This window comes from Neolamprologus brichardi, chromosome 1 (genome assembly GCF_056152115.1).
Source record: "Neolamprologus brichardi isolate AB-2024 chromosome 1, ASM5615211v1, whole genome shotgun sequence".
Lineage (NCBI taxonomy): Eukaryota > Metazoa > Chordata > Actinopteri > Cichliformes > Cichlidae > Neolamprologus > Neolamprologus brichardi.
This window is the reverse complement of record NC_142104.1, coordinates 2809177-2832352: the sequence shown is the minus strand read 5'-3', so window position 1 is coordinate 2832352 and position 23176 is coordinate 2809177. Positions and strand designations below refer to the sequence as shown.

The 23176-nt window shown below is 42.1% G+C and overlaps 1 protein-coding gene across 2 annotated transcripts; it reads left to right on the top strand.

Moving 5' to 3' along the window:
* Positions 1-2269: 2269 nt before the first annotated feature.
* On the top strand, positions 2270-15385 carry gpatch1 (G patch domain containing 1). Of its 2 annotated transcripts, XM_087840442.1 has the most exons (20): positions 2270-2367; positions 3528-3662; positions 3981-4066; positions 4341-4501; positions 4637-4734; positions 6532-6590; positions 6723-6965; positions 7046-7193; positions 7353-7432; positions 7513-7729; positions 7923-8219; positions 10241-10419; positions 10507-10634; positions 10717-10805; positions 12766-12968; positions 13040-13373; positions 13473-13550; positions 13813-13928; positions 14011-14126; positions 14852-15385. In XM_087840442.1, the coding sequence occupies exons 1-20, from the start codon at positions 2298-2300 to the stop codon at positions 14883-14885; spliced, it is 2871 nt and encodes a 956-aa protein (XP_087696568.1). In that variant the 5' UTR covers positions 2270-2297; the 3' UTR covers positions 14886-15385. The 2 variants fall into 2 exon arrangements, with proteins under 2 accessions (XP_087696568.1, XP_087696540.1); XM_087840414.1 differs by having other exon boundaries at positions 13040-13550.
* The last annotated feature ends 7791 nt before the right edge of the window (positions 15386-23176 follow it).

Genomic DNA, 23176 nt, shown 5'->3' with positions numbered 1-23176 from the left:
CAGTCTATGCTCACTTTACATCTCATGTTAAATGTTTGTATACAGTTTAATTAAAGTTACTTTTTTCACAAAGGGTCACCACAGCAGGCAGATCTGAATGAAATGAGTCCAATCCTGAGGGACTTGTGTCTCCTGCCGAGATCAAACCAGGGACGCTTGTTAAGCAAATGTGTGAACCACAACTCTACGGATCCACTTTTATGAACATATGCAACGATTTATGAGGAGCAGCCACATGGTGAGATGTCTGCAAAGATTTCTGGCTTTTCAAGAAATGTCCTGCAAAGTCTTAGCAACCAAGGGAGGAAAAACAAACAATAACAATCTTTTAATCTTATTATGCATTTGAAGCCGTTATCTTGGAAAACTATGAAGCCATGGTTAATGTTTGTATCTGTCTTCTGGAGATAGGAACAACTTTTCCCTCACTGATCATCAGACTTTCGGGGAGTGTAACCTTTGTGCCTCCTCGTGTGGATTTTCCATCTCTGACCTGTTAATGCATCACATTTACAAATTCATCCTGCAAGTGAAAGTCTAAATTATACAAATATATATTTCTGTCAGTTATTTTAATGTGAGTGTGCAGAGGAAACCCAGCTGTGAGACAAACCCGTGACCTGCAGGCAGACACTGACACCTAGTGGCCAAAAGGAGGAAGGGACTCGTTAAGTCAACAGGCTGAGGTCTCCAAAACTATTCAAGGTCAGGTTAAAAGTTTATTTTTTTCTATGATAATTCTTATCCAAGCATAGTTCGTTCAATTATTCATTATAGTTCACTCAAAAAAAATAGATTAAAAGCTATCATCTCTCTGACAGACTGGTGACCTGTACAGGGTGTACCACACCTCTCGGCCTGTGGCAGCTGGAATAGGGTCCATGCGCCCCCACCTCACCCCACAACTCTGAATTTGATAAGCAGATGAGGATGGACACATGGACACAAAGATATTGTGTCAAACTCAAATGAAAAAATGTTCTAATTTTAGTCCGTTTGGTGGTTTTGGTAAAGAAGTTGTTCATGACTTTGAGTATCTTGCCTTTAAAGTTCTGTGTTCACATAGTAAAGTCCATATTCAGCATTTCCTAGTCAAATATGCTGCTCATGATTGAAAAACTAGAAGAACTGAAAAATAACTGAAACTAAACTGAAAATGAAATATAAAATAACAACAGGGAACAAAACTGTTATAACTCTGGTGTCCCGGCTCGACCTCCGCTCTGTCCGGGCTCTTTTCTGATAACCTGGTTCTTTTGTGGCTGTTCCTGCGCCGTCATGGTTCTGACTCCACACAGCTTCATCCTGCCCACAGATTTCACCACCAAACTGACCCTGTGGCCCCCCACCCTGAGCTCGGTCCAGATTCAGTTAGTTTAAACCCCCTGAAGTTTAGCAGTTCGGTCAGGTTACAAAGAGCAGGGAGGTTCTGTGTTTTCTGTGCAGAGACGTGGGGGTCTCAGATTTGGATCTTTACAGGGTCTTGGCTTTCTGCTGAGGCAGGCGTTTGGCTTTTGTCAAGAGCGTGGGGTTTTATGGATCACTGAGGGGGTGTGAGTGATTTCAGGCTCAAAGAAAACAAATGACAAACTGCTGTGAGCTTTGGATGGACATTCGATAGCCAACACTTCAGCTCCTCCGAGGCTGCAGAGGAAATTACACAGTTCAGTAAGAAACAATAAATCTGGTTGTTTTATCAACAAACCAAACAATAAGAAGAAAAGACAACTAAAGCAAGCACTTAAGAGCAAACAAGGGAGAAACCACCTTCTTCATTAAACACACTAATGACATTTCAGACAGGAATATTTATTTCCAGTAAAGAAACAGAATCATAGTGAACTAGAAGAAAAAATGTTGTCACTGTAAAAGTTTGTCTCACGCTAACGACTTTAAGTCCTTATAAATAACTCATAATAACACAAATTAGTAATAGGTAAGCCATCATTAATTCTGATATTTTGTTAGACTTTAAGATATTAGACTTTATTTTAATAATAAGTATATGTTTCAATATGCCTTATGTTATCTTAAATGAATTATATGAAATATTTACAATTGTTGATTTGTTGATTTTAAGGCAAGCTATATCTGCATAGATATCCTCACAACAGGGGAAGTGTCTCACATAAATATTTTACTAAAGTTTGAGTGAATGTAGTTACAGCTGATGTAGTTATTTGTAGCTAACGCAAGGTGTCGCTATTTTCCCCAACTGTTCTTGTGAAGCGCTAAAGTACACTTCACAAAGTTTGTCCTTTTGCGGATACCGTAAACGGGGTAAAAATAAATAAATCATGGCGTCCGACAGCGACAGCGATGAAGATTTTGTGACTTACGGGACTCCTTTGGAACCTTTGGAAGAAGGTGGGGTGAATTTTATGAGCTCGGTCATCTGTTTACTTGCATTAAAAAATCTCCCAGGTGTTTAAAGCAAAGCGTTACTAGCTGCGCCGTTCGCAGCGCTACTTCGCTGAGTTCAGCTAACGAGCAGCTAGCTAAGCGCAATCATAGCCTCCTAGTTTGAAACCCAGACCTCATTCAAAAATCCTTTATGTTAATGTTGCTGATTAAAGTAGTTGAACATAACTACTGAATACAGTGCCATTTCTCATCTCTAAAGTTTCAGCACTATCAGGTCTTCAGTTCGGCCTCAAAGTTGTAGTGAAAGCTGCCATTTATTTTTTCCCTTCAAATCTGAAGCTGCAGTGTGTGATTTGTGGGCTTACTGCGGTAAAGACTATACTGTGGCTTTGTGCGACATTCTGTGTCTTAAATATCGTTACAGGATGTAGATTATTTATATATTTTTTTAGTGTATTTAATGTGGGAAAACAAAAACAAGAATATTCGTAAATGTCGTTACTAGTTGGAGGAAAAAAATAAATTGTATTACACAGACTCTGTGATGTAGTGGTTAACTCATAGCGCAGTGTGAGCCTACCCTGGGCTCCGGTGGTGGACCCGCTGGTTCTGCATGGTGCTGGGCTGTGAGCGCGGGTCCCACTGAAGGATATTGGACCTTCCAGCCACCCTCATTAAGTCTTTTTCTGACTGTTTGGTCAGAAACATGCAAACGGGTAACCATCTTATAGCAGAGCTCATCCTGCTCCTCACACAAAGGAGCAGATGCCGATCTTGGGTGATGACCTTCTACGGCTCCATCTCCTGATATCTCCTCCACATTCTTGAGACAAAGATGATACACATGGAGGAGCTGGACTACCTGTGCAACCCAAATAGGATACAGACACCATCTCAGGCTGCCAGCAGTGACGAGTGGTGATCATCGGTGACACTAGCAAAAGAAAGAGGAGAGAGCAATGGACTGTGCCCTCATCTGCTTTTTGGGGGGTTGTCTTGTTGTTGCCTTTGCTTCCTTTTTGACCAGTGTATAAATCAGCAATAAATTACTTCCAAATCCTTCTAGTTTATTACAACCTCTGTTTTGTACAGAATTGACAACAATTTTAAATGTTTTCCCATTTCAATGTTTACCATTTAAAAATTTCCATGTGTTTCCACAGACGAGCCGCTGAAGAAGCCCGTCCCGCTCCACGATCAGACAGTCAAAGATGAGAAGGGACGATATAAGAGGTTCCACGGAGCGTTCACTGGAGGCTTTTCAGCCGGATACTTCAACACTGTCGGCTCAAAAGAAGGTGAGACGCCTCCTGTAGAGTTCACACATATTTTAGTTAACGTGATATTTATGGAGCGCTGCATGCAGACGTGTAAGGGGAGGTGGTGTCCCCTCATCGTGAAGCTAACAGTGTTTGGTTCAGTCCAGCCTCTGATTTTGAAGTTGGCTTTAGAGCAGACCTGGCTGCTTTGTAGCTGCGTGTTGTTTTCTTTTTTTGTCCTCCACTTTTCTTCCATGTTTCACTGTTTGTTCTGCAAACAGTGAAACCATTTTTTCAGCTCAAGCATTTTAATTTTGATTCCATATCTTGCCATTTGGCGTCCCCGTGTCTTTTTAGGCTGGACCCCGTCAGCCTTTGTGTCGTCACGGCAACAGAAAGCTGAGAAACACCATGCCAGGCCAGAAGATTTCATGGATGAGGAGGTACAACCACCCAGAGAGAGGGGAAGGTTTTTTATTCACATGTAAAAGAAAAATCTGGGACTTTATCCAAATAACATCAAATATCCTAAAATATCAAATAACATTTTCTACGCTTCTGTCAGAGCAGCTGTCTGATGTCTGGAAATCATCTAAAGCTGATTTTATAGTTTTTACGCTGCAGCGTTTGAGTGCTTGGTCTTTCCAGAAGAGACGTGAGGAGGTTTGAGGTTCAGGTTTAGTGGAGCTGATGCAGATCGTTGTTGGTGTTTGTCAGGATTTCAGCGAACACGGCATCGCTCCCAGAGAGATCACCACCAGTCAGGAGTTCTCGTCCAGCCGCAGAGACGAGGCCGGAGAGAAGGCGAGAGCCATCAGCGCTCAGGCGGCTCTGATCCCCGGAGACACGCTGCTGGAGGAGCTGATCGCACCTGCCAGGTAACTGCTGCCACACCCACATCCCACCAACTGTGTCCCAGCAGCCTGCTTCTGCAGCACCGCCGGGTCCATCCTTCACTCTTTAACAGTTTGCAGAGTGAATTTGCTCTGAGGTGTGTTTGTTTTGTCTCTCAGGTCTTCCATCGGGGTGGAGCTGCTGATGAAGATGGGCTGGAAGGAAGGTCAGGGCATCGGGCCTCGTGTGAAGAGGAAAGCTCGCCGGCAGCAGATGGGTAAGTGTGTCATCTTTACAGGCACAAGGTTGCTTGACCAATAAGAGAAATTCAGGAGTTTGTAAAGGGTAAAATAATCCCTGTGACACTTGACTTAAGGCGTTTTCACACCTGTAGTTTGCTCACTGTGATCTGATTCATGTGAGTTCGGAAACTTGAAGCTTTTTCCCGTCTTTGGTTTCTTTTCACACAGAATAAACTGTGTCAGTAAAATGTGAGCACATTCACTCTGAGGCTGCCGATGAGGAGGTGGAGTTAGCTTTGGTGTTGTGGATCATTTAAAACCAGAACTTGAAAAATTTAAAATACTGAATCCGTCCACTCAGCGTCTCAAGTGAAGATTTGCAGCAGCTTTGATGTTTGATGCCGTTTTTTTAAATTCTGTTTTTCCTACTTCATCTTATGCTGTGTTTCATTTCAGCATGAATCTTGTATCTGTCTGGTGTTAGTTATAGTGTATAAATTAGAGATGGACCGATCCGATATTACGTATCGGTATCAGTCCGATACTGACCCAAATTACTGGATCGGATATCGGAGAGAAATAAAAAATGTAATCCGATCCATTAAATATCAAAAAAGCACCTCACAAAACTTGCTACACGGCGTAACTCGGCTCATAACCGTAGCACGTCGCAGCAGCATGCATCACGTGATAGAGCGGCTGTGTGTATTTGTAGTGTCGCTACCAATCCGGCATTTCATCTCCGAGGAAGTTTTCTCAGAGAGAAGTAAAGCAAGTGTGCAAGTTCATCTCTGAATGTTTGTAAAGCATTCCCACGTTAAGCTTAACAACCGATATATGGAGCGACTGCCTCTTCTTGCTGCTACTTCAATCATGAAACTGATCAATGATCAGCTGATCGTCTCTCTTCTTTGTTTTTGTCCCACTTTGCACCAGAAAGAGGAAACCAGCGGCTGAACAACAGCAGCACGTTTAAGCTTGATAAGCTGTTGTTAGAATTTATTTAATATTATTTCTACACCAGGATCTTTTTCTACAGCTGACGTAACTGTGCAGGGGCGGATCTAGCAAAGTTTAGCCAGGGGGGCCGATAGGGCATGAACAGGGAAAAGGGGGCACAAAGACATACTTTTCTTTCTTATTCTCATTTAAAATGTCGAGCTTTTAATAAATAATTATCTGACTCTTACACCCAAAGTTTTAATCTGATGTAAAATATATAGAAGTCCATTACTGTATATAGTAACTGTTAAGTCTAATATACCCTAGTAAGCTGTAGTACTTTTTCCTTTGGGAAGATACCATCTGTGCAGTCTGCAGTTCTGTTGAAGAAAGATGTTGAATCTATTTAATTATTCTTGAAAAATAATTTGTTTCTGTGCATTTTTTCACACTGCATCAAATTAAAGTTGATTACATCGATTAAGCATCATGAGGTGGGGGTGGTTCCCTATTTTTTATTTGCTGGGAGTTTAGAACCCTATTGATTAGGTTGCTTACTCTTTAAAATACCAGAATAGGGAGGATGGAGCAGGTTTAAGTTTATTAGATTGATCAGTTTTGCTGAACTATGAAATATTTTGGGTGCAGTGTATTTTTTACATACAGGTATAACAGAATAGCTTTAGTGTTGTTATTTATTTAAACTTGAGTATAAACTTATACAAAATGCAGCAAGATATTAAAAAAACGTTTTATTGATTAAAAAACACACTATATTGGCTTCATATTGGTATAGGCAGATATCCAAATTTATGATATCGGTATCGGACATAAAAAAGTGGTATCGTGCCATCTGTAGTATAAATACTGACACTTTGTCCTCCTGACAGACGGTGGAGGTAAAGTTTACGGCTCCACGCTGCCCCCTGCTGGTTCGGAGGAATCGGAGGTGAGTGCGGCTGCTTAGACAGAATATTTTAACACAGAACCTGATGGAGGACGATCTAAACTGAATCTGAAATTCATAATGCGAGCTGCATATTTTCACCTGTGCGTGCATGAAATCTCTCTGCCTCATCAGGATGACGATGAGGAGTTTGCTCCAGAGAACGTGACCTTTGCCCCGAAGGATGTAACTCCGGTGGACTTCAACCCTAGGTTGGGAGTTCAGGGTTTGGGGTACCGCGGTCTGGACCCGAGCCTGGCGTTGCTGGGTCACGGCACGGCTGAACACATCGATCTGTTTAAACCTCAGTCTGAGACGAGGAATCGCCTGTTCGGAGACACGAAGAGCAGCTCGAGGAGAGGAGGAGTGGTCGGACAGGTGAGCCCACAAACCCCAGAAGTGTTTTTGGTTGTCTTTTTTAAATGCAAAGTGTTTGGCTGCTGACCTTTGACCTGCAGGCCTTTGGCGTGGGTGCGTTAGAGGATGACGATGAAGACGTGTACCACAGAGACTCCATGTCCAGATACGACACAATCCTGGGAGAAGAGGAGCCGGGCGACAGCCTGTACGGCTGGACGGCCCCGCAGCAGTACACTAAGAAGAAAGGTAACGCTTCCTGGGAAAACCTGGAAAGCCACCAGAGAGGCGTATTTTTTAGTTTTTTTAATTATTAAAGAATAATGTCTCTCTTTTGTCCATGAAAAACTGAAATGAAAGCATTCATGAAGTAAGATGGAAAATTATTTGGATTTTTTTTACTTTCAGACAGAAGTAAAGATGCTTCGTATCTCGGAAAAATCCTGGAAGGATTCACTCTGGCACAGAAACCCCTCGAGGAAAAAACAGTGAGGAGCTTCAAACCATCTGATCACGTGTCCTCATCACTACCTGGACACACCCCTCATGTTTCTGTATCTGTCTGTAGATCTTCCCGCCTCCCTGTCTGCCTCGCGATTATCGTCCAGTCCATCATTTCCGTCCTTCGGTCGATGTTTCACATCTTTCCGGGGTCAGCCCCGCGCTGGCCGAGGCTCTCCGGGTGTCCAAAGGCCACATGGTCAAAGAGGAGCCCCAGCAAGCAGGACGCCACCAGCTGGACTCTGGCCAGAGGAGGGCGCTGCTGGGAGAGGACGCCCTGCAAGGTAAGAGATGGCTGATAATGAAGCAATCACAGAAGTGCAAAAAACAACAGATGAGGAAAATTAAAAAGGGTTGAAACTATATGTAGTTTTTCTAGATTAATTAAAAATGTAGGATAATCAGGACATCGTGTCCCGTTCTGATGGCAAGTGCGTTAATGCTGCTGGTGATTTTTCCCAACTTCATCCCAATCAGGTCCCAGTTCAGTCATGGAGCTGCTGAGGCCCGAGGACAGGCAGCGCCTGCTCAGCTTCCGCAACTCCTCTAACCCGCCCTCGGCCACAACCTCCACCCCCGTCTCCAGTCGTGCCTCACAGACATCAGGGAAGTCGGCACAAGTGCTGCCTGCCTCCTCCGGCCTCCAGCAGGAGGCTCTGGCAGCGTGGAGAGGCGTCCAAACATCGTCGCAGACCTTCAAACCGTTTGAGAAAAACCCCAGCAAGCAGGCACGCTACGAACTCTACCTGAGCCGTCTCAAGCAGGGAGACAATGGTACGAGGCTCCGCCCTGCAGGTCCCATCATGCACTGCAGCATCCTTTGATATAGTTGGTACAGTTTTAGTTAAACCACAAAAACCATCATTAACCCTCTGGGGTCGACGAACGCGTCAAAATCACATGACCAATTTAAGACGACACAGCTACAAGATGCAGCGACTCTGAGTCTCCATTTCAAGTTGGGTCGAAAGTGCGGACTTCAAACTATATACCAGTTTTTGAATTGTGTCGATGGGCCACGTAAAACCAGAGTTATGATAAAAAATACACGCGATGTTTTTTTTTTTTTGAACAAAACAGCGGCGTTTACAGCAGGAAGAACGGTAAAAATGGCGTTTTCTACAGACAGCGCTCGCAAACACTCTCCGCTTACAAGTGAAGAAAGAAAAACACCCCTTCCCTATTGGTGTTAGAGTTTAACATGTCAGCCAATCAAAAAATGATATGGTGACATGGGCACTTGGTTGCTTAGGGAGAAGGGGAAGATTAATGCCGGGCTCACACTGTGCGATTTTTTTTTCTTCAGTCGTGCGATTCAGCTCCTGCTCAAACTGCACGATTGACTCGCAGGGGTTAAAAGTTCGTAGGTCACGATGCTCTGATGTGACCCGAGTGCTCACACTGTGCGTCCATAAAATGAAGGTTATAACAGAAATTCTGTCGCTCGCTCTCCCTCTCTGTCTTTCACTCACACAGACACGCACACCACCGCCATCAACTTTGCTAAATTGCTAATGAAAAACATGATCAGCTGTGATTGAGCAGCGATGTCCATCCAACTATTTTCACGGTTGTTGTGGTCGTGATAATTTTGTGAGGCCACATCGAAAAGGCTCGGATGAGCTTTCCAAAGTTCTACAAGTTGTGCCTCCATCGCTTGTGTCCAGATCACACGCTGCACTGCCGTGATGCGCCGTCTTTTTCGCTGACATTTGTGTTTGCGCGTGCGCAGTGTGAGAAACTGCGGTGACACCCTCACGACCAAGCGATTGATGATCGGGAGCTGGTCGTGAGGTGTTAATCGCTTCTCGTTTCCCCACGCATACTACACGATGCACGACACACGATGAAGGCCAAAATCGGGCCGATCGCCAAAACGGTCGCACGACTCAAAAATCGGCTCAAAATGGGCCAAAAATACAACAGTGTGAGCCCGGCATTAGGAGAGAGAGTTTTCATATGTGAGACATTAGTGACGTTTAGCGTGTTTGGAGGCTGTAGTTAGTTTGTTGTGTAGTTATTGTTTTGTATTGTGTGTCAGTTAAACTGCTGAATTTCACATTTTCTCCAAAAAAGCCGCCAAAAGCAGATTCCAGTGTAAACGATGTTACCACATGGAAAACAGGACTGATCCACCTCCTGCTGTCAGACCTGCAGGTTTATCCGTGTGCTGTTCTCCTGTCTTATACTGGACACAAACTACATTTTTGGACCGGCACAAATAATTTGTGTCTTCTTATTTGATGCAGCACAGCTGATTGTTCTGTTAATAGATTTAAATGGTTATATAAAAAACACCTGAGGCCTTGGCTGCATTTTTAGGTGAATAGTACCAAATAACTTTGTTGTTTGCAAATCTTGTGCATAATTTTTAGAAATGTACAATTTCTATTTGCATTTGAAGTTATGAAAATGATTCGTTAAACATGTTTGTGGGTTTACAGTAAAAAATAACTTTTTTCTATTCAGATTTTGAATTTTTTGTCTGAATTTAGATCATTTGTTCTAATATAGTATGCCAAAATGAAAAAATAACTCAAATTTCAGATATTTGAGGTTGTGCTGAAAATAATGACACCAAACAAGGCAAGAAAAACAGTTTTTAAAGGTGAAATATAGATAAATATAGAGGTAAAATCAAAAGTAGTCAAAAATGGCCAGTTATACCCTGCACCCCAGAGGGTTGATGCTCCTACGTGCGTATATGTGATTACTGGCTAACACAGACGCTGGATAAAAGCTCCCACATTAGATCGCCTGGATATTCAAATGTAAAAATCTTCTGTGTCCCTCAGACGCTCTGGAGCAGAGTCTAGACCCGGGAATGACAGAGTGGGAGCGCAGCCGGGAGAGGGAGGAGTTTGTCCGAGCTTCTATCTTGTACCGGCCCACCTCCTCCTCGCTGTCCTCCCGCTTCACCAGAGCCAAAGACCAGGAGGACGATGACAGCGTGGAGGTCAGCCAGGACCAAGAGGTAGGACGCCACCTGGTGCTGTAAAAAACCACGCCCCTATACTGCAGGTAAGCTCAGGAGTCACTGATGCTTTCTTTTGGTTGTCAGGGAGACCTGGATGATAAACAGGCCGCAGTAAAGATGAAGATGTTTGGACAACTGACCAGAGAAACGTTCGAGTGGTATCCTGACAAACTGCTCTGCAAAAGATTCAACGTGCCCGACCCCTACCCCGGGTACGCCACACACATCGCACTGAATCGTCTGAGGTTAAATCCAAACTGCTGAGCTAAAGTCTCACTCTGATTGGTCCTGCAGGTCCGGTATTGTGGGTCTGCCCAAAGTGAAGAGAGACAAGTTTTCAGTCTTCAATTTCCTGACTGTGACTGAGAGCAGAGAGGCTGCAGGTAACTTCATTCACACACAGGAGGCGCTAAAGAGTTTTAACAGGCAAGCAGGAGAATATTCTGTAAGAGAACTTGAAGCCCTTTTTCTTGTTTCTTTAACTTAAAAGCTTAAAACCCACCTGTAATAAAGCTCGGTATTATTTTAAACATAAAAGATGTTCCCAGGTTTGCTGAGAGGGAAGATCAGACCTTCAGTATCAACTTTTGCCTGCTTGACTTGTTTCTGTCGGCCACACGAGCAGCTGTCGGTGCACAAAGCAGTTAAGCAGTGTTAGCTTTGACAGCGAGACGTGAGCGAGCTCCCAGGCTCCATTTACACATCGACGAGCCAAAGCGAGTAAATGGTTTCTGACTGCAGCAGCAGCTTTATCACATCCTGCCCTGTCACAGTTAGAGATGGCACGATACCACTTTTTTATGTCCGATACCGATATCATAAATTTGGATATCTGCCGATACCGATATGAATCCGATATAGTGTGTTTTTTAATCAATAAAACGTTTTTTTAATATCTTGCTGCATTTTGTATAAGTTCATACTCAAGTTTAAATAAACAACAACACTAAAGCTAACTAATAGGGTTGCAAACTCCCAGCAAAAAAAAAAATAGGGAACCACCCCCCACCCTCCACCTCATGATGCTTAATCGATGTAATCAACTTTAATTTGATGCAGTGTGAAAAAATGCACAGAAATAAATTATTTTTCAAGAATAATTAAATAGATTCAACATCTTTCTTCAACAGAATTGCAGACTGCACAGATGGTATCTTCCCAAAGGAAAAAGTAGTATAGCTTACTAGGGTATATTAGACTTAACAGTTACTATATACAGTAATGGACTTCTATATATTTTACATCAGATTAAAACTTTGGGTGTAAGAGTCAGATAATTATTTATTAAAAGCTCGACATTTTAAATGAGAACAAGAAAGAAAAGTATGTCTTTGTGCCCCCTTTTCCCTGTTAATGCCCTATCGGCCCCCCTGGCTAAACTTTGCTAGATCCGCCCCTGCACAGTTACCAGCCGTCAGCTGCGTAGAAAAAGATCCTGGTGTAGAAATAATATTAAATAAATTCTAACAACAGCTTATCAAGCTTAAACGTGCTGCTGTTGTTCAGCCGCTGGTTTCCTCTTTCTGGTGCAAAGTGGGCAATAAACAAACAAGAGAGACGATCAGCTGATCATTGATCAGTTTCACGATTGAAGTAGCAGCAGGAGAGCGAGAGAGGCAGTCGCTCCATATATCGGTTGTTAAGCTTAACGCTGGAATGCTTTACAAACATTCAGAGATGAACTTACACACTTGCTTTACTTCTCTCTGGGAAAACTTCCTCGGAGATGAAATGCTGGTTTGGTAGCGAGGCTACAAATACACACAGCCGCTCTATCACGTGATGCATACTGCTCCGAGCCAAGTTACGCCATGTCGCAAGTTTTGTGAGGTGCTTTTTTGATATTTAATGGATCGGATTACATTTTTTATTTTTCTCCGATATCCGATCCAGTAATTTGGGTCAGTATCGGACCGATACCGATATGTAATATCGGATCGGTCCATCTCTAGTCACAGTCACACTAAACGTCAAAATAAAGTAGACCGATTTTTTTTCAGCACAATTGAAAGTTAAATGTGTTGCAAAGCGAACGGTGTTTTAAAACTCAAGTAGATGAAAACTGATCCAAACTCATTTTTATCAAAGAATATCTCAGTGTGACTGAAGAGTTATGTAAGAATGTATTTAGATGTTTTAAATCTGCTGTTCCTCAGACTGACGTTTGTTAACCAATCAGGATTTATTTAGGATAAAAAAGTAAAGACAGGAAAACTGAAGTGATTGCTTTTATTAAATTGATACTTTCTTTCCGTTTAGTTTTTCCTCCATGAATTTAAGTTTCTTTGTAGCCTTACAGCACAGTGTTTGTGCTCACAGAGAAGCCTCATTATTTCTCTTCAGCACCTCCAAAACCTCCAGAATCCGGGAAGAAGTCCAGGTGGGATGTCTCTGAGCAGAAGGTGGAGAAGAAGAAGGAGGACCCGCTGGGTGAGCTTCTCAGTGCTGCACGCAACCAGACCGAGACCAAAGTGGAGCACACCCCCACGCCTGCTTTACCTGCTTCAATCAGCAGCAGCGATCAGGCTCCAGGAAGCAAACCGGAGGTAGTGAAAGAGCAAAGTGTCCAAACCAGCAGAAGTCCTTAAATCTAAAGAGTTTATCCTTCCTTCTACAGATAAAGTCATCAGAGCAGCAGAGCTCAGAGCAGAAGAAAGAAGGTGACGAAGAAGAGGAGGAGGAAGAGGAGAGCAGGCCTCCCATGGATCTGTTTAAGGCCATCTTTGCCAGCTCCTCTGATGAGAAGTCCTCCTCTTCATCAGAGGGGGAGAGCAGCGATGAGGAGGAAGAAAAGGTGACAAAGAAGGATGAAGGAAAAGTGGACTCGGAGCCACTGAACCTCTTCAGCATCCCCTCTTCCTCCTCAGCCACCACCACCTCCTCCTCAGCCACCACCTCCTCCTCAGCCACCACCTCCTCCTCAGCCACCACCTCCTCCAGTCACCAAGCAGGTACTCTGAGTTTGCTGAATCACCTTAACCTTTCTTCTAATCTCACGTCCCTGTCGAGCGTAACTCTGTCAACTCTTTTCCTCTCTGCTCCTTCAAAAGCAGCAGTTTCCACTCAGGCCTCCGAACAGGAAGAGGAGGAGTTTGGGCCGAAGCTGCCGCCTCCCTCGGCTGCTCTGAGTGAGTGTCACCCACCAGATCAACAACAGACAACTCAAGTTTATTCACCGTGACCCAGTCACGTGGTTTCCCTTGCGTGGACATTGTTTTTATAGATGCAGCAATCTCTCTGTGATCAGCTCAGCTGGGTCACATTCATGTGAATCGATCCACCTTCAGTGTGTAGAACTAGAGCGTCTGTTCATCGACTTCATTAAGTGCATCCTGCTTCGTAAAAGCGTTGCTGGAAGGTTAATAACCTGCCTGTTGTTCCTGTGTTTAGTCAGAGGAGGCGCCGCCTCCATGCGCCCTCCAATCAAGGAGGTTAAAACGGGCAAGAAGAGCAAAGAGAAGAAACACAAGAAAAAGAAGCATTACAAACACAAGAAGGAAAAGAAGGTAGAAAACGAAGAGTAAGGATCAGATCAGATAAAATGACTCCTTCCTCACGCTGAAGCTGTGACCTCTTTTTTCTTTACAGAAGAAGAAACACAAGAAGCACAAGCACAAAGAAGCAGCCGAAGAAGAGCGAGGAGGAGGAGCCGGCGAGCAGGAAGGTGAAGACGGACGGGTGAAGACAGACGAGCTGCTAAAAAGGTCAGAGGTCACCTGTCAGAGTATCGAAAGATGACCCTGATGGAATAGGAGACGCTTGGAAATTAGTTTGTTATAAAGTGCTGATGTTAGTCAGAAGCTGTGTGTGCAAAACAATTATTAACAATATTTAGAGTTTTTTTCTCTTTTTTTGTTTCCACCAAAACTTTTTAAATCCATAATCCAGAAACTCACTGCGTTCACTTAAGAACATAGTTTGTTTTTATCTGCTCTTCTGTTTCTGATATAATTTTTATTTATCAGATCTTATAGATCAGCGGTCTCCAACCTTTTTTGCGCCACGGACCGGTTTATGCCCGACAATATTTTCACAGACCGGCCTTTCAAGGTGTCACGGATAAATACAACAAAATAAAACTAGTACTGGTACCGAAAAAAAGAAGATTTATTCATAACACACGTGAAAAGACCCAGGAAAACCGAGTAAACGATAAAAACGATAACAAAATAACGCTGAAAACCAATAAAAACCCTGAAAACTATACATTGCACACCTGAGCCTCAACTCTTGCGGCCCGGTACCGGTCCGAGACCCGGGGGTTGGGGACCACTGTATTAGAGGGGTAATAATCTGGTGTCTGGGGAGTGTCGTGTTTACGTTTAGTAAACAGATGCTTTTATTTTTAAAAACTGAATTTAGTGTCGTATGCAAAGCACCTTGAACCGTCTTCTTCACTGTCTGTGTGTGTTTGTGTTTTCTCTTCCAGACTGAAGAGCATCCGCTCCCATCAGACGTGGTGAATCAGTTGGAGGTCTGTCCTCTGTGAGGACCGTCAGTCAGCTGATTGTTTCACCTGACAGATTACCTGCTGTGTAGTTTTAGGTGATAACATAAAATCTTTATAACCAAGTGTTCTGTATTTACTGACCTGCTGGGAAACCTTCAATCACACAAAAAACTGACGTTTTGTGTTTAAGTGAAGAACTCTCTCTTAAAGTAAGTAAACATGTCACTGCAATCGATGAATGGAAACAAACGATGCAACCTTAGGTTACACTCGAGACCAAAAAGGCCACATTGGACAGAAAAGACGTGTAACCACGATTACTATGGAGAAGGAAAGGAACAGCTGATTTGGGTTGCTGTGGTAACATCATTACCAGTTACATTGTAAGAAGTTTATTGATATTGACACAAAGAGAAATGTGATCTTTTAGAACTTTTGCTACATATTCTGATGATTTCAGAGACTTCTGTGTGTGACGTCGTTTAAGCTTGACATTGATATAATATTACAAACATTAATCCAAGATTACAGATGATACAGATGAAATGAAAGTATGTGTCACAATTACTGGATTCCACGTTTCACCACATCTCAGACAGAAGCAGTTTTTTTTTTCATCTTTATTTAATCAGAAGGAAAAATATCCTCATTTCCAAGAGAGACCCGGAGGAAGAAGCAGCACAAACAAGCTTTTTGTTAGCTTGTTTCACAGTTTGTGAAACTGTGGTATGAAGTATATGTTGTGTAAATGTCACTTGTGACTTTGAGCTACACAGTCGACAGGTGAAAGTAAACATGGACAAAAACAGTAATAAAAGAGTTTCATTATTCTATAAATCTTTGATCAGGATCAATAATCAGGATTTATTCATTTCAAATTATTCTGTAAATCTATAGATTTAAAAAACAAACTTATGCACCCAAAGCTGTGTAATATTCTAATAATAACTGATAGAAAATAATTGCTTTTCATCAGTTAATTCACACATGAGAAGATACATGAACACTCAGACTCAGACTGCAGGCTGAGCTAAATCATTTCTTCTCATCCACTGGAGCACACGAAGGGTTTTAACTTTCAGTTGAGGACAAAGCTCGGTATCTGACCATTGATGTTTCGGTGCTCAACGTGAGCACGCCACAGATCATAGCGACGGCAGCAAGAAGACATCCAGCTATGAAGTTCAGGTTCATGGCGTTCCCTGGAAACAAGAGAAGATCCGTTTTAATTCAGCGTTATCCAAAGTTACAGTGGCTAAAACAAAGCAGCCGACTCTGTTTCCATACCTGCGCTCCTGCTGATGTCTGCTGACCTCTTCAAGCACAGGGGACCCTGGGAAATTAGGTGCTGTGCAGTCTGCATGACAGCCCCTCTCTTTCAGCAGTTCAGCAAACAATTTTGGCTGAAACCCATCAGGTAATCATCATGAAAGTTTCACTGAAACATACTGAAGGAAGATTCTAGTGACTGATAGCAAACATCATCTGCCCTTTGACCACGTGAGCAAACAACAAATGACAAACTATAGCATATAAATAAAACCTTTTTCCTGCAAAACCACCCCCCAAGATGGACACATTTTCAATGTTTTCAATGTGCAATGTGTGCACGAGATGTGCGAGTATGCAATGAAGTTAATCAGATTAAAAAGATATGGCTTGAGTTTTGGGTGTAGAATTCATCAGAATCAGAACCCCTTTTTTGGCCAAGTATATGCGCAAACACATACAAGGAATTTGGTTCCAGTCGATGGTGCTGCTCAAGCACAACAATGTAAAACGTATTTAGAGGTCTGGTCTAAATTCATTCTATACCTGATCGTGCAAACCAATGAACTAGAACAGTGGAGTGCACTGGGCACCTGATCACAGCGCAATGCAAAGAAAGAGACTACAACTTACAATTTCATCATAAATCCTTGTTTAACCTCATACAGCACCATTCACAAATATTCAAGTGATAGCCTGATGCCTTAAAAACCTTTAAAGAGCCTTATTCTATGGACTTCCACTTCTGTATAACACCTGAAATTCTTAAAGATGAGAGAAATTTTTATTCTAAAAGGCACTCAGGTAACTGCTTCAAGTACAAACAGATAAACAGGAGAACCTTCACAGATACACCACCTGTCCTCATGCCTACCCATTTTCGATGATGGAGTAGGTCGGGTGGTAGTTGGGGTTGTCATATGGCGAAGCTCTGCAGGACTCCACAAAAATCTCAGTGTTGTTGACTGTAGAGGAGGCATCTATGTCCATGTAAACCTTCTCTCCTACGTTATACTGCAGAGGGTATGAATTTGGATCAATCATTCTCTGGAAGTGGTTGTTTGGGTAGAACTCAAACTGGTAGGTGAACATGCCGAAGCCTTTATCATAATAAAGGTAATATGATTGGAATGGAACAAATGGATTCTGAAAATCAGAGACTGAGTTTCCAAGTGAATAATGCAGCTGAAAAACTTTCCTGTTATATGAAGACTTTTAATCTATAGTTCAGTATTGATCTGCCACAGTCAGCGAACAAAACTGCCAAAAAGGAAAAAGACATTAAGATCCTCAAAAGCTTAGCATAATATAGTCATACATTTTCACCTGAATACATCTGCCCTGTGCAAATCCGTTATTGAAGGCCTTTGCAGCTAATAATGGTCAATATATTAATTTAAAGAGTACAGAAAAACAGCTGGTTCTTTTTCAGGGTTTCATAGCTTTTTAGTGTACAGGGTGGGCCATTTATATGGATACACCGTAATAACATGGGAATGGTTGGTGATATTAAAGTCCTGTTTGTGGCACATTAGTATATGTGAGGGGGCAAACTCCTCAAGATGGGTGGTGACCATGGTGGCCATTTAGAAGTTGGCCATCTTGGATACAACTTTTGTTTTTTCAATAGGAAGAGGGCCATGTGACACATCAAACTTATTGGTAATGTCACAAGAAAAACAATGGTGTGCTTGGTTTCAACGTAACTTTATTCTTTCATGAGTTATTTACAAGTTTCTCTTTGTTCACAGCCATTGACACGTCGAAGAGGTTAACACGTGAGGAGTGGATCGAAATTGTGTTGATATCTGGCCACACATAACACACACACCTGGCTTGTCTTGAGTGGCTGCTGTGAGATATGCAAGATGCTTGTGGTCAGTCAAACGATGAACAATGAGCAGGTGTTGTGCTCCCTCCCGCTAGTAGCACCATCCTTCCAAGGCCGGCTAGCAGTTCCACTTCTCCCACATCATAGTTTTGCTCAGTTCGAGAAAGACAGCAGAAGGAAAAAAGCTGCATTTTGCCTTCCTTGTTCTGGAACAAGATGACTCAACTCCATCAACAATAAATTGTTGGGTGGTCACACACAGCTGACTGCAGGTTTCCAGTCTTATAAACAGTACATTTGCACAATGACTGAAACCAGCCCACTGGCTGTGACGTCAGTTCCTTGATCATTAATATGCAATTTGTCATGACCATTGATCAACAATCATTGATGAAAGACCATTGATCATGGAATAATCTTCCACACTGCACCTAACGTGACAAACTGAAAGCAGTCATTGGGTGGGAAACCTTGAGAAAAACACGTTTGACCTTAGAGAAGAGCTCTGCATAGAAAAGGATCAGGTTTGAACTTAGTTTGTGCAGCTTCACTATTCACTACAGATGAATGCACTGTAAACAATTGGAGACCTGCGTGTGAGTCACTTTGGTCACTTTGACAGTTGTACTGGTAATAATAATTTTCCCTTTGTGTCCTCAGAGAGAACAGTGATGTTGGTGTGGAGGAAGAGGAGCAGTTGTCCTGCTGTGCTTTGGGTCAAGATGTCTCAGAGGATTCAGTCGCTACCAGTTGTGGCATCTCTGTCCAAAGTAAGAGTCGGTATCGGTGTGCTGATGAACACAGTTTTGAAAACTTGACTTCTTGTTTTGTAGGTGCATGAAAAAGATTTCATTCGTTTTTTATGGTATAGGTTTTTTTCCTGTTTTACTTTGAATGTTGTTTCCTTTCGTGTCTCACGTTAGTTTTACTTCCTGCTTTGTGATTGTCTTAATTATTCACAATATCAGGCAATCCTCAATATATACTACTCAAAAAAATCTGAGGAACACACTGAAAACATAATGGCTATCGCGCGGAGAAAATCATGCTGGAGATCAATACTGATGCAAACTGGGTGATGTGTTGGAAACTAAAGGATTCAATTGTTTGTTGGAAATAAATGATCAAAATACTGGATACTGGCTGAATCCAAATACAAACAGAAAGTGCTGCAGCAGGCTTTTCCATTTGGCTCTAATTTCATAGCAGCAGCTCAAAATGAAATAGTTTGTATGGCTGCGTGTGCTGCTGGGCCAGAATTTTAGCTGGTCATTTGTAGATTTTTAGATGAAATTAAAAAAACACTCAACAAAAGATCATCTAAAGAAGAGCAGAGTTTATTTACACACTTTATTAAGCAGCTACTGTACAACAAGAACAGAATCATGTAAATGGCCAAACAACAGCAACAGTAATCGCAGGGTGTAGCACAGCAGACAAAGAGACGCAGTAACACAGAGAGAGTAAAGGATCACATGGAGAACACTTTGAGAGCAAAGTGCTCCATCTATCTGATATGATACTGTGAGGCCTCTCAGATAAGATGGGGCTGTTTTATTATGGCCCTTTTTATGTGAGAAGCATTTTGAATTCAGCTCTGGATTTAACAGGGAGCCAATGATGTGAAGCCAGTATGAGGGGAATTTTCCCTCCTCTTAAAATGTCTCATTAGGAACATTTTTAACAGTTGCTTCTTGTCTCTGCTGTGACAAAAAAGGTTCTGATTATGAATCAAAATGTTTTAAATAAGTCACACACTGGTTAGTGATGGGCCGGTCGCGAACGAAATGGCTCTTAGAGCCGGTTCTTTGACGTGAACGACGGGAGCCGGCTCCTTATCGCGAGCCGTGGGGTTTTTTTTTTTTCCTTTCTCTCACCCTCTCTCTCGCACTTTTTCCCGCTTCACTCAGCATGCCAGCCTTGTGCTTTATGCTGGGAAGAGGGGGGAGGGGCGGTAGTTACACTCAGTAGCACAGGAACAGAGAGGGAGGGAAAGAGAGAGAAAGAGCCAGGGACAACAACGTCACATTAGAAAGATATAGTAATCATCCACAACTATTTTCAGTTGCAGATGATAAAGGATTCAGAAAGTTTATTCATGCAGGTCCATATGACAGAGAATGTGCATCTTCTTTTTGTTTTCATATTATAATTTATATTTTATTGTGTTGTGGTTTGCAGAGTTTTGTGTTGTTTCACTTTAAATTTGTAAAAGGAAAAAGCTGAAAATTTAAATAGTTAAAAGTTGAAATGTGAATAGTTGATTTTTGTATTATATGATTTATTTATTACATTTTATGTGGAGTGAATAAATAAAAGTATATTTACGGTGGCCCCTACAGACAAAGCACGTACAAACTTCAAATCACGTACAAACTCTGAAGCACGTACAAACTCCAAAACATGTACAAACACGTAAAAACTCCAAAACACGTAAAAACTCCAAAACACGTAAAAACTCCAAAACACGTAAAGACACGTACAAACTCCAAAACACGTAAAAACTCAGAAGCACAGAAGTGTGTGGTAATAACGTGTAAATGAAAAAAAAAATTAATTATTTGACTATATATGAATGCTTGTGTATAAATACATAAACAATACACATATGCTTTCATGCTTTCAATTGTGTAATTTAAGTTATCTAGGTAGCTCTGTTTTGGAAGTTCAGTTCATGCTAGAAATGTGTTTTGGAGTTTGTACGTGTTTTGTCTCTGGGGGCCACCACATATATTTATATATAAACATATATAAATAAAACCACTTTTTTTTTGTACATTAGTAATTCCTTTTGTGCATAATTTTATATTATTGTTAATGATTAAATAATTAAAGCAACAAAACAACCTGAAGAGCCGGTTCGGAGCCGAAAGAGCCGGCTCTTTTTAGTGAGCCAAACCGAAAGAGCTGGTTCTCTAAAAAGAGCCGGAAATCCCATCACTACTGGTTATAGCTTAATGCCGAAAATATCATGTTACGTGATTTACTATTTTCTGAAGCTTATTTACAATTTACAATGCTTAACACCATTCCCATCCCTGCTGTCAAAAGATAAAAATCTGTTTTTCATGCAGTTTCACACACTAAAGACATTTCATTCTTTTTGGTTTCTTGTTGTCAATCAGCAGATGCGAGTCTGGAAGAAGTTTTAGAAGAATATAAGACCAGTCTGAGGAGGAGGTTTGAAAGTGTGACTGAAAAAACTGATAATACAGGAGGTGGAACCCTCCCGAACAGGATCTACACTGAGCTCTACATCACAGAGGGACAGAATGAAGATGTTCATAACCAGCATGAGGTGATGCAGCTGGAGACAGCTTCCAAGATGGAGGCTCTTGATGACATTACAGTCAGGTGTCATAACATCTTTAAAGCCTTACCTGACCAAGAGAGACCCATCAGAGTGGTTCTGACCAACAGCGTCGCTGATCAGAGATGAGCAGTACAGTCTTCTGGAGCTGCTCCATGTTTTCCATCCAACATTACAGAAGGTCACAGCAGAGAAGCTGGCTGTCTGTAAACTTTTGTTCATTTTTGACGGCCTGGATGAAAGCAGACTTTCATTGGATTTCACCAACAGGGAGCTTGTGTCTGATGTCACAGAGAATTCATCAGTCAGCCAGCTGCTGACAAACCTCATCGAGGGGAATCTGCTTCCCTCGGCTCTCGTCTGGATAACTTCCCGACCTGCAGCAGCCAATCAGATCCCTCCTAGATGTGTTCACAGGGTAACAGAAGTACGAGGCTTCACTGATGCCCAGAAGGAGGAGTACTTCAGGAGGAGATTCAGTGATGAAGAGCTGTCCAGAATCATCTCCCACATGAAGACATCCAGGAGCCTCCACATCATGTGTAGCATCCCAGTCTTCTGCTGGATCACAGTTCTGGAGCACATGTTGACTAAAGAGCAGAGAGGAGAGCTGCCCAAGACCCTGACTGACATGTACTCACACTTCTTGTTGGTTCAGATGAAGAAGGGGAACAAACATGTAGGGGGACATGAAACAAGTGAGATGGCTGAAAGGAAATTTCTTCTGAATCTGGGGAGGCTGCATTTAAACATCTGGAAAAAGGAAACACCTTCTTCTACCAAGAAGACCTAGATCAGTGTGGTCTGCATGCTACTGAGGCCTTGTTTCACACAGAAGTTTATACGGAGATCTTTAAACAGTGTTTGTTAATCTTGAAGGTGGCTTTTATTTGTAATTCAGGTCTCAATGTCTCTTTGTGTATACTTATATGCAGAAGTAACACAAAAGAAGAAGTGGGAGCTGGCCTGACACCAGTAACTGACTTCCAGTGAAAGCTTTGGCTAATAATATTTTTTAGCGAACATTTTTCTTGTAAAACAAAGGGGGGCCTAGCAAAAAAAGTTTGGGAACCACTGCTCTACAAGGTCAGCAAAATAAAAAAAATGTGTTAACCCATGGACTAAAAAAAATGTTCGAAGTGGACTAGGTGCTAATTTTCAGATGCCAGGTCTACATCTAGAATCAGAATGAGCACATACATACACAACCAAAGTGAAGCATTAAGACAAAACATAGCAACGTCAAACAGGGTCCACACATTTTGCCACAAATACATGCAAAACAACTAAATTGGGCCACAAAAGTGATGTAAATTGACCAAACTAAGACACAAATCAGACAAAAACAGATGCAGCATGATCACAAACAGACAAGTCGGCTACAAACTGATGCAAAATGACTAAAATCACACGTGTAACACCTACATATTTGACAACAGAAGAAAAACACAAACAAACTTGGAATGTATTTATAATTTGGATTTTTTTTTTTATTTCATGCCGAATTAGATATTTTAAAAATCAAGCCAAATCACAATGTCTCCTCCCTGTTTGTACTGTAAGGTCAAAGCCCTACTGTACTACAGAGAACCCCAACAATCAAATGATCCCCCTCTGAGCAAGCACGAGGCAACTGTGGGGAAGAAAAACTCCCTTTAACAGGAAGAAACTTCCAACGGAACCGGGCTCAGAAGGGGCGGCCATCCGCTGCGACCGGTTGGGGGGATGGAAATCAAAAGGAGACGAGATGGCGTGAACTACAGTTCTAAAATTTGGATTTGAGAGCTGATCCCAAAATTTTATGGTGATGTTTTTAAAAAAAGGATTTGGTGCTAAAAGTCTGCTTCAAGATTTTAAAAGAAGCAGGGCAGTGGGAAAAGCCAAAATGGTCATT

What these genes read in the sequence shown, in the direction of transcription:
- gpatch1 (XM_087840414.1), top strand. Translation starts at nt 2,298, where the DNA reads ATGGCGTCCGACAGCGACAGCGATGAAGATTTTGTGACTTACGGGACT. An exon ending in GCAGTACACTAAGAAGAAAG is followed by an intron (nt 7,194 to 7,352) that starts GTAACGCTTCCT and finishes TTTTACTTTCAG; the next exon opens with ACAGAAGTAAAGATGCTTCG. An exon ending in AGGTCAGCCAGGACCAAGAG is followed by an intron (nt 10,420 to 10,506) that starts GTAGGACGCCAC and finishes TTTGGTTGTCAG; the next exon opens with GGAGACCTGGATGATAAACA.